Source organism: Solanum dulcamara, chromosome 5, assembly GCF_947179165.1.
Source record: "Solanum dulcamara chromosome 5, daSolDulc1.2, whole genome shotgun sequence".
Classification (NCBI taxonomy): Eukaryota; Viridiplantae; Streptophyta; class Magnoliopsida; order Solanales; family Solanaceae; genus Solanum; species Solanum dulcamara.
Window position 1 is genome coordinate 4,976,828 of NC_077241.1, and position 10,897 is coordinate 4,987,724.

At 34.9% G+C, this 10,897-nt stretch overlaps 2 protein-coding genes across 2 annotated transcripts; one reads left to right on the plus strand and one right to left on the minus strand.

The window, feature by feature from the left end:
• Nucleotides 1-443: 443 nt before the first annotated feature.
• LOC129888853 (40S ribosomal protein S6-like) lies at nucleotides 444-2,605 on the minus strand. The gene is made up of 6 exons (XM_055963893.1): nucleotides 2,507-2,605; nucleotides 2,353-2,417; nucleotides 1,603-1,660; nucleotides 1,400-1,508; nucleotides 1,035-1,307; nucleotides 444-911 (listed from the first exon to the last, which is right to left on the minus strand). The coding sequence occupies exons 1-6, from the start codon at nucleotides 2,510-2,512 to the stop codon at nucleotides 673-675; spliced, it is 750 nt and encodes a 249-aa protein (XP_055819868.1). The 5' UTR covers nucleotides 2,513-2,605; the 3' UTR covers nucleotides 444-672.
• A 1,983-nt stretch (nucleotides 2,606-4,588) lies between these two features.
• Nucleotides 4,589-10,257, plus strand: LOC129888854 (protein FERTILITY RESTORER RF2, mitochondrial-like). The gene is made up of 5 exons (XM_055963894.1): nucleotides 4,589-4,768; nucleotides 6,555-6,653; nucleotides 7,514-7,674; nucleotides 9,349-9,424; nucleotides 9,839-10,257. The coding sequence occupies exons 2-5, from the start codon at nucleotides 6,605-6,607 to the stop codon at nucleotides 10,048-10,050; spliced, it is 498 nt and encodes a 165-aa protein (XP_055819869.1). The 5' UTR covers nucleotides 4,589-4,768; nucleotides 6,555-6,604; the 3' UTR covers nucleotides 10,051-10,257.
• The last annotated feature ends 640 nt before the right edge of the window (nucleotides 10,258-10,897 follow it).

Below are 10,897 nucleotides of genomic sequence, written 5' to 3' on the forward strand. Positions count from 1 at the left end.
GTCACACCATGCATCAGTTAACTAGGAGCACATTTATGTTAATATTTAGAAGTGGAACTTTCAAATTTTTAGGAGTTTTAGTATCTACGCCCAGAATTTTAATAATTATAATCCAATGTGCCCTTTCCTTCATTCAAGACTTGAGGGGTCTTTTGTTTGCCCAAATATGCTCAAAGCTAACCAAGCAAGTATGATAATAGCACAATGTTTCATTTTCTAATCCTGACCAAAAACATGCTAAAACTGAAAAACTGGGGAGTTCAATTCAGGCGCAAGAACACCAGAGCAAATAAAAATGAGGCCACAACATCCAGACAGATGACAAGCTCGACCCCTCAAAATTCCGATGGCAAAGACATGGTCATGCCTATGTTTCTCTAATTTTAAGGTCATCAACCTCAACCTAGTTTAGAAGATGAGTAACCAAAAAGAACTGATCAATCTCAAGAAAAACATAAAACAGCTGATCCTTGTATATAGTGACAAAGTAACCAAAATCTGGAACCTGAAAGATAATTGTATGTGGCAAACTATCAGATCAAAGTATCACCTGAGAACACTAGAAATCACAAAAACTGCAGTCCAGAAACAACTATAAGAACCAGACTAAAAAATAGCAGGAATTAGATCCCACTCATCCTTTTTCCTCCTCTGAATAACATCCCACTGAACTTAAGCGGCAATAGATGGCTTAGACGCTGCAGAGAGTCTAGACCTCTTCTTAGCCAAACTCTCACTACGCCTTTCTCTTTGCTCCTTCAACCTACTAGCTAGAAGTTTCTGATAATCAGCTGCCTCTGACTTAGCCTTGGCAATTCTCTTCTTCTTGTCAGCAATCCTCGCTCTCTTTCTTTGCAAAGTCAAGGGTGTCACTAACCTCTGAATCTTAGGAGCTTTGCTTGCATTTTTACCTGTCCCCACAGAACATCACAACACATAGCTAATTCAAGATTTCCACATAGAAAGCACAAATAAACAAACTTGAATAAAACGTAGAAACTAATGATATAGTAGATACAAGAGTAACAACTAACCAGCTTTGGTAGTGAAATTTCTGCGGTAAGTGTTGACATACTTCCTGACATCATCTTCCTTGGAAAGATTAAAGAGCTTTCTAATTTTAGAAGTCCTTTTGGGTCCTCTCATCCTTGGCTTTTCAGTGTCGGTCAGTCCAGGCAGATCATTCTCCCCCTTTTTCACAATAACCAGGTTCAAAACAGAAAGATCAGGGCTGACAATGCATCCACGGACAGACTTCCTTCTGCGCTCTCCATTTCTCCTACCATAACCACGGAAGCAAGGAGTGCCTGTTTCATGTGTAAACATTAAGATACATATATAACAGGTTTTGATCAAAAGAAACAATTAGGTATGTCCATCAAGCTCATTCTAAACAAACCTCTGTAGAGCAAAAGGCGAACACGGCCAGGAGTTAACACTCCCTGCTTCATTGGGAAACCTTGCTTGTCACATCCTCCCATTATCTTGAATACGTAACCCTTGAACTCCTGTTAATTAAACACAACAATTTTGAAAAAAGAGTTGACAGAAATAGCATGATTTCCAACCAAAAACCACAGAATAAAGAGAACAGAAACCTACCTCGCCCAAAGCATCTCCACTAACCTCCTGGGAGATCCTTTTGTCAAAGAAAGCTCGGCTGCATTTCAAGAATCCAGCTTAGATATTGCTATTTCAAAGTATCTCATGAATACACCAATGTTGACAAACTAAACTGAACATGCATGTTCCAAAACAAAAACAGAGACTGCTCACATAAATCCATCACTTGACAGCTATCAAGCTAAGAAAATTACAACAATAACTAACACTACTACAAAGACTCAATCCCAAACTAGTTATGGTCGGCTATGAATCCTCTAAGTATTCATTCCACTCTATCTAGTGTAACGCCATTCCAATACTCAATAATTGTCTTAAAAAGACAGATTTTCACAAGAGTCTTGAAAGACAAATCAAGGGTTCTATAAAACTAAATTCTCTAAATCACAGTAAATAGGAATAACATTTTTTTCCGGACAATAACACTTCATTGCTGTATTTCCTCCTTAATAACTTTTTTGATTTGACACACTTAAGCTGAGGGTCATTCGGAAACAATGGAAGTACGTAACTAACCTCAATGAACTACAAACATTCAGCTCAATTTAGGTCCATTTCATTACAACTGCAGATAATTTCATCTGTTAAGATCTCACACTTACACTAACAATTTCGTTCATAATCAAAGACCTCACATAAACACATACAATCACAACACATTCTAATTAATTCCGTCTCTATAAGTAAAGTACGCAAAATTGAAAAAAGAAAAAAAAAATATTATCTTACAGTTTCTGATCATCGTCGATTTCGAGCTTTTTCTGGCACCCAGTGGTCGGATTCGCAATGTTGAACTGAAAAATACATAACAAAAGTTAAATCAATTGCATTATTACACTGAAAAACACACAATGAAGGTGAAAATTATGGTTAATTGAGTAACCTTCATCTTCGGTTGGAGGCCGTGAAGACGATGAAGCCTCTATTTGCGATTAGGGTTTTTTTTGGGTTGAATATTTCGGGCTATATATAAGGTTGTTGAATTTGGGCTTAGTAGTGGGCTATAAGTATTAGGCCTTCACTAATGGACTTATTTTTTGGTTCTTTCTTCTTCTTCTTCTTTTGGGACAAAAACATAACTAGACGGTATGGATAAATCTCATAGTATTAAGAATTAATTATATCATATTTTTATTTTTTGCCAAATTATTAAAAAAATGAAATTTAGTAGAATTCGTGTACATTCCAAAAGCGCCCCGATACATCGCGTCTCGATTCCAGATACACCACTCAACGTCTCGATTTTGGATACATCACTCAGTTTCCCGATACATCACGTATGTTCCAATACATCACAAAAAGTGATGTATCCGATCGATACATCGTGTAAAATGATGTATCCGAGAATACGAGAGAGTAGGGATTTTTGTAATTTTTTCAAATGATAGAAAATTTTATAGAATATGATAAAATAAGTTGTGTATTTAGGTAATTTTTCCTTTAAAGTAAGGAATGGAGTCATATTTGTCCTTATACTCTAATAATTAAATTAAAAGAAAAGGGTCATATTTATCATTGTATTCTCAAAAAAGGTTACATATTATTCCTGGGATGTTAAATCCTTGTGTCCTCAATATATTTGTTCTTTTCTTTTAATTCTAGGGTCATGGAGGCCGTTAGGAAGGAGATGAAAAAGATAGGAATAGATGAGTTTTGAGATTTAATTTGGTATGAATTGATTTAGTTTAGTGGGTCGCATTCGGGTTAAAGAGGAAATCGGGTAATTTTAGTTGATTTGGGGAAATCGTTCAATTGAGGAGTATATTTGTTAAGTTTGGTAATGACGGGGTATAAATAGCCAGATAGTATAACAAAGGATAAATTAAATTACTAAATGAAAGTTGAGGGATATTTTTGACTCTTATCCCTAAAATATATACAATAAAATAATTAGTTCACAACAAATGTAGCTATAATTTTATTTACATAAAATATAGCCAAAAATCATAAAATCAATACACTGACTATAAAATATTATTTATATATATATGAGTTATACACAGACTATATATTATATGATATACTTAAAAAGCTGAATATAATTTAACTATGCATAAATATACATTATTCATATCTTTATATTGTCTGTTATATGCCTGGCTTTACTGACCTATGTCTTGTTTTTCCTTGTTTCTCCTCCCTTGTTTCTTCTCTATTAAGCCGAGGGTCTTTCGGAAACAGCCGCCCTACCTTTTAAGGTGGGGGTTAGGTCTGCGTACACTCTACCCTCCCCAGACCCCACATGGTGGGATCACACTGGGTTTGTTGTTGTTGTTGTTGTATATATGAAGTTATGAAATCGTCTTTATGTTTCAAGTCTTTTGATATATAATTATTGTTTTTTGTATATGTGGAATTCAGTTTAGTTTTGTGTTTATTCTCGTTTTTTGTTAGTAAAATGGTTTTGGCCTATTTCAATTTTTTTTTAAAAAGAAGAAGATGCGAAATATTTTAAAAAAAAAGACAAAAAAAGGACTAAGAAGATGCAAAAAGAAGGAGGAGGATAAAGAAGAAAGCAAATTTATTTTTGGAAAAATTACTTGATTGAGTGTTTTTTAAAAATTAATTACTGATTTTAGCGATATTTTTTATTTATTATCATTTATAGCAATATATAGCAATATTATGATAAATCTACACTTGTATTAAAAGTGAATTATGCATACAATATAAATGTATTATAAGTGTTTTAAAATATATATTATGTTTGTGTAGTAAAAAACTAACATAATGTATTATAAGTCTATTAAAATATGTGATAAATGTATTATCCATTTATAAAACTTGTATTATATATGTTTTATAAATAGTTCAATATGTATTAAAACTATATTATAAATATATTATAAGTGTTCAGTAAAATTATTTTTTTATTACTATAAATGATAAATATTTTCTTAATATGGTATATTTATGTAAATTTCTCTTTATTTTTTCTGGTCTTTGTTGTTCGAGCGAGCATAAAACAAATCCTCACTGTGTAATAGATTTGCAAATCATACATAGATATAAATTGCACTACACAAATTCTGTACAACAGATTCGACTCAGAAAAGATTGAAGGGGAACTAATTTTGGGCTTCTACATTCAAATTCTGTACAACGTTTCACTCTCTTTCTTCTATTGGATATCTGGAAAAAAAAGGTTCGTGCTTTTACTCATTTTTTATTTATTTTTTCCGTTTTTTTGTGGGGGTTTGTCTTTTTCTCTTCTTGTGGAATGATCATTTGGGTTTACTTTGTTTTGTCAAAAAGGTTGGATTTTTCCATTGGTATTGCTCAAGTTTTTGTAGGTTTTAATGGTATTGGTGTGTCTTACTTTTGTTGGTGAAAGAATTGAAATTTTATTTAGTGGATAAATAAATCTCCTTCGGTTTCAATTTGTTTGTCCGATTTTGAGTAGTAAGGAATAATTTTTGAATCTTGTTGTCTTAAACTAAAAATATGTTTAATAAACCAAAATGTTAGTATATGATTTTGTGATCGTAAACAGAGTTTCCAAATAAAGAAAAGAGGATTCTTTTTGAAAGAACTTCATCGTTAAATTGCTAGTAGCTAACTGAAATGTTAGATAGATTAGAGATGGATTTTGCTCTTTAGCTACAAATTTGGCCCGTCACTATTTCCTTTTTTTTTTGTAGTGGTAGACTTTGTACCAGTAGGGTGTTTAGCTGGTACATTCAATTTTAACATATTTTTACTACATTTTGAAGAATCTAATGGAAGTACTCCCCCACCTAAGACCTTTACATTTAAGTATGTCAAAGCAGATGGAAAGTAATGTAACTGAAGCTTAAACTAGAGGCATCTGTCTATTTGGGAATATCACAAAAACAAGTGCAGGTTTCCCTGTCTTGCGTCTAGCAGTAACGTCACAGAACATTTTTCTTATATATGTGTGTGTAAATATTTTTATAAGAATATCAGGTATATATAAGATAAGATGTCACCGCTTGGGAATAATACAAAGTAAATATCAATTTGAATCAGGAAGTAAAATCTTAAAAACAACAAAATCTTAGACCCAAACTTACTTACAAGCTGAACTATAGACATCGCTTGCGAAAATTCCTGGGTAAGCCACTAACGTCTAGATTAGTTAATGTAGTACACCACCCTATACTCCAAAGGAGCCATTATGAGCCTCGTCTTAATAAGGTATACTTGGGTGTTTTCTGTTTAGTTATTCTACAGAATACACTTGATATCTGTTCTATGATATGGTTTTATTTACAGTTTTATAAGATTGTAACGTAATATTTGTAATGAAGTTTGTTATTTTGGTTTGATCTTGCAATGCATAATTATTTCCTCTAGTGTTGGAGGCTAGGAGCTATGGAGCCCATTAATACACATCTCTCCTTGAAACCCTTTGATGAATAAGGGATCTTCTGTCTCAGGCTTTAAATTTCAATCTGATTTGTCTCCGTACAACCCAAGTTGAACTTTGTATTGTCTTATTGAGAGAGCGGGATGGATAGAGAAAGGAAAAATGTGAGAAAATGTGGTTTGCTGTGGGCAGTTGAGATGGAGTTGGTCCTCTAAGTTCTTTCCTTAATTTAGTGCTATGATTGTTACCTTTGGAAAGAAAATGTGGGAATTGGTAATGGAGAAATTTAGTTGCTTCACTGATCATTAACTGTACGTTTTCTGGAATAGAAGTCATGCCGTAAAAATATTGGCCGACTTTTTGTATATGTACAAGCTTTGCTGATTATCAAATACTCATGACTCAAATAATTGAATGAAGTCATAATCTGATAGTGGATACTTACGTCCTTCCGTTGGTAGTAACACTTATAGTGCGCCAAAGGCGAGAAAGGTTTTCCATTGCCATGACAAAGAAATTTAGTTCATGGTACTGTCTTGCATGTGCAATTATTGTCCTGTATGAATTGAATGTTAAATCTACTCTTCCTTTTGGATTTTAGGATTATAGTAGGAGTTCAATCTCAGGGAGAGTCTGAATTCTTGCAAAGAGATGTCATTACTTGCCAGTACCACCAGGAGTGTAACTTCTTTGCCAATTGGTATGTGGTGTATACACCTGATCTGTTCTTTTAAATCGGTACCTCTGCATCTCTTGTGAAGGGATTTCAGGTTTACGTTTTGTCATGTCATTAGGATCACATGTTGAAAACGGGCATATCGTTGATCCTGTTTAACGTCAATAGATTAGCATCTCTTGCTGTTAGCTCACTGAGAAGCCTTTGCACATAGATGTAAGAATATCTGAATAGCAATTTCTGTGTAAGTGCTGTAGGAGTTAAGACAGTCACGTTAAGTCATGATCCTCTTATAATATTGTAGTTGCTATTCTGCTTATATTATTAGACTGTTTAGCTTTCTTTTTGTCTCTTTATGAAAAAATCAATTGGCACTCACCCACTCACAGCCAAATATATCATACTCACGACAACAACAATTACACCGTTATTCTCAAGTAAGTTGGAATCGGATATATAAATCCTCATCATTACCCATATCACTCCATTTTGGCTCATGTCAAATATATAATACATTCATACTGCAAATCAGTAGAAGTGAAATTTTGGTTTATGATCCCACTGGATATGTTATTGTTGTTGTAAAAAAAATAATCTATCATCTAGCTTGGTTGGATTGGCTATTTTAACTCGTTAGATTTAAAAGTAACGAAAAAACTTCTCTTTGATTTTCTAGATAACTTGATGTGATGGTACTTAGGTTTTGAAGTAATGTTATTGAATATTTATATTTTTTTGATAATCTGATTGAACGTTTACATTTAAGGTGTGTCAACAGTGTCATACTTTAAAATCTAATGTTGGCAAAATCCTTTCGAAGATTTTCTGCTCATCCTGTAAGTCATGCTATCTAAGTTGTTAATCATTGAATATTGTTATCACAGTGAGAGCAGGGGATCAATGCCAGAAACAATTTAAGCCAATAGTATCAGTTCCAGCTGGCCTCCATCCGGCTGGCATGCAGTTACAACTCAATAACAATAGAAGATGCTTGAGATGTTGTGTTCAAGAAAAGCGTGCTTCAATAATATGTGCTGCTGCTCTGGTATCAGTCTCTTCTGTGCTTGTTTTCAAATAATTGTTCCCAGTGCCTTGTTTACCTAATTACATGTTACTAAACTGTATTGAAAAATATTAAAACAGTAATAACAACTAAAAATAATAAAACACAGAATCTGGAAATTTAATGCAAGAACAAAATCGAGCCCACTGACTGCACAGTGTGTCCTTAAGGAAATTATTCCCCTCAAAGTACCCGAGGTTTTAGAATCTTTCCTCCCAGGATAGAACGATTTACTCACCAAAGTAGAGGTACTGCAAATCTTTGATGACTTCGAACCACTTGATGGCTGTATTTCACACGAGTTTTAGGAAGTGCAGAAAGAAGAAGAAGATGGTATATATTCAGAATTTCGTATGGAACATTCTGAGGATTAAGGGACATATATATAGACTGTTTGCACCTTTTAAGAAAAGACACCTGTTGGGAAAAGATTTGTCTGTTGAGAAAAGGTTTGCAACTTTTCGGACAAGGTTGCAACCTTTCAAAAATCTGTTGGAAAAAACGGAGGGAAATATTTAAATTAATCCGGGAAAGAAACGGGTCGCGGGTCAGGATTTTTCCACTTAATTAAAATGTAAAGAAAATTTGGTCCAAAGAGATTATCAAATCAATCAATCGGCCGAAGCCGAAGCCGAAGCCGAAGCCGAAGCCGAAGCTGAAGCCGAGCCAAGCGAGCGACGACGACGACGGCGCGAGGGGATACCCTCTTCTTGACCCTTTAGCAACATGAAGGAGTGCTTCTACTTTTAAGTAGGAGACTTTTCATTTCCACCACTTATGTGGGACCAAAGCTTATTTAATAAAGCAAGAGAGAACATATCATTTTCTTCTCCACTTCTTTTTTCCTCAATTTCCCATTCAAACTATCAATTAAACCCAACATTACATGCCTCCAGCGATCCTAGTGGGTCAATCCGTACTTGTCATGTCTTTTACATTAATCGTGTACAACCTTTGCTGTGAGAAGCTTTGGAGCTTCAGAATGCTACTGCAAGTAGCTGTTTATGGCTTAAGTTATCACGTTAGACTGTCTCTGTATATGTAGTTCCGCATGCCAAGCGGGTTCTGCAGTCAGCATAGTGAAAATCAACTGTATTTACTAGACAAGTACCCTGAAATCTTTATCAGCTTCTCTATTTGATAGCTATTGTTTATAGATATGCGTATGCAACATGTGGACTTGTGGAGATATATGTTTGTTTATTATTCCGTCCATTTCAATTTGTTTGTCTGGTTTTGACTTGGCACGAAGTTTAATAAAACAAAGAAGCCTGTTGAATCTTGTGGTCTTAAACTAAAGATATGTTGAAAGTACCAAAAATTTCCTTTAAACTTGTCTTAAACATGTCACGTGGAAAGTTGAGATTAAAGAATTGTCAAAAAAGGAAGGAAACATTCATTTTAAAACGGACTAAAAAGGAAAGTAGGACAAACAAATTGATATGGAGGGAGTACTTGGAAGTGGTAGCATTTCAAGTTACAGGCAAGACATTCCGAAATAGGAACTGATTACTGATACATTGCTCTTCTTGATGCTGTTGCTACTACTACTTCTACCCGTATTTAGCATTTTTGTGTACCGTTTCCTGCATCATTCAAGTAAACTATACTGCTACTAGCATTTCTGTTTGACCCTTTGTTCTTGCATCAATGCAGAATGCAAGATGTGCTGAAGGCCAGACACAGACGGTTACACGGGAATCATCAACCATTACAGTTGCACCAGTTCAAGGTAATCTGTTCATGCTCTTAATAGCAACTGTTAGAACCGTAGAACAATGAATGGAAATAAAACAATTTGTATTTTGTAACTTAGTTGTTTTCACCTATGTTGCTCAAACTCTCCAAAATGTTGTTACACCCGTGTCGGATCCTCCAAGAATGCACTCGTTTTGGAGGATCTGCCATGCACTTGTTCATATTTTTGAAGGGTTCGAGCAACATTGGTTTTCACTGCTATACTTCTGGTTAGTAGCGTCTGCACTCTGTCCTGCTGCTGTAAAAAGATCATCGAATCAGTTTAGCTCCACTTAACCAATGATTTTCACTAATGTTTATCCAGAAAAAAAATAACAACTACTTTTGCACTTTATCAAGATCCAGTGTAAAGTATCATTTGAATGCTGATATATCGGGCTGAATGCAGGAAAGGAGAAATCTCCTGAACTGGATGATGGTGGCACTGGGTTTCCCCCTCGTGATGATGATGGAGGCGGAGGTGGAGGTGGGGGTGGTGGAGGCCATTGGAAAGGTGGTTTCTTCTTTTTCGGGTTTCTTGCTTTCCTAGGCTTGTTGAAGGACCAGGAGGAGGAAGGACCCTATCGGGACCAACGGAGAAGAAGAAAACCACAATACTGATACATAGAAATCAAAATAAATTTAGGCCAAACCCATCGGTGCCCCCCTAAAGTTGGCACCAACTTTCACTTAGACACTTTAACTAGGCTTTGTTCATTTTAGACACCTCAAGTAAGACCCGAATGTGTCATTTTGACACTTTGTGCTGACTTGGCACATTGCGTGTGTTGCACTCATTTTAAGCGCGTGAAGAAAATTTTTTTCTTTAATTTTTTTTTGTTCTTCTTCTTCTTCATTTCTGCCATGTTTGTCTACTTTCAAACATACTAGGAAATTAGGAAAAAGGGAGAAAAACAAAAAAAAGACTGAATTTTCTTTTTGTTTTCCTCTAATCTGAAAAAGTAAAACACAGTCCACAAGGACTCTCACTATTTATCTGCCAATTAAATTTCACCATTAATGTGAAATACATAAGCTTTCATTTAGAGCTTGTTTGGTACCAGTTGAATTAAAAGGGGTATCCACGAATTTAGAGCTTGTTTGCTTATCAAATTGTTCATATTAAAATCATTCTAATGCTTATTTTTAGTTGATTTTTTCCATAATAAATCGTTAAGTGAGACCCAATAAAAATGGGCGGCTACAGTGGTGATTCTTCAAAATCTTCAGCTGAATCTGCTACGCCCCCTTTTGTTTCTTTTTGAAATTCGTGGTTAATTTTATTGTTTTTACAGACTCAAACAAGAATATGGCTTGGGGAAGTTCTGAAAATGAGATTGGATGAACACTTAAATATTTTTGATTTGCTTGCTGATGGGGATCTTCTGTAAGTTTTTCCATCTTTAGATGATATGGATAGCGTTGGGTGGGTGTTGGAGAAGAAGATCTGGCGGGGTGGGGGAGGGGT

What these genes read in the sequence shown, in the direction of transcription:
- LOC129888854 (XM_055963894.1), top strand. Translation starts at nt 6,605, where the DNA reads ATGTCATTACTTGCCAGTACCACCAGGAGTGTAACTTCTTTGCCAATT. An exon ending in TAATATGTGCTGCTGCTCTG is followed by an intron (nt 7,675 to 9,348) that starts GTATCAGTCTCT and finishes GCATCAATGCAG; the next exon opens with AATGCAAGATGTGCTGAAGG. An exon ending in TACAGTTGCACCAGTTCAAG is followed by an intron (nt 9,425 to 9,838) that starts GTAATCTGTTCA and finishes GGCTGAATGCAG; the next exon opens with GAAAGGAGAAATCTCCTGAA.
- LOC129888853 (XM_055963893.1), bottom strand. An exon ending in TCGCCTTTTGCTCTACAGAG is followed by an intron (nt 1,308 to 1,399) that starts GTTTGTTTAGAA and finishes CACATGAAACAG; the next exon opens with GCACTCCTTGCTTCCGTGGT. An exon ending in AAATTTCACTACCAAAGCTG is followed by an intron (nt 912 to 1,034) that starts GTTAGTTGTTAC and finishes CTGTGGGGACAG; the next exon opens with GTAAAAATGCAAGCAAAGCT.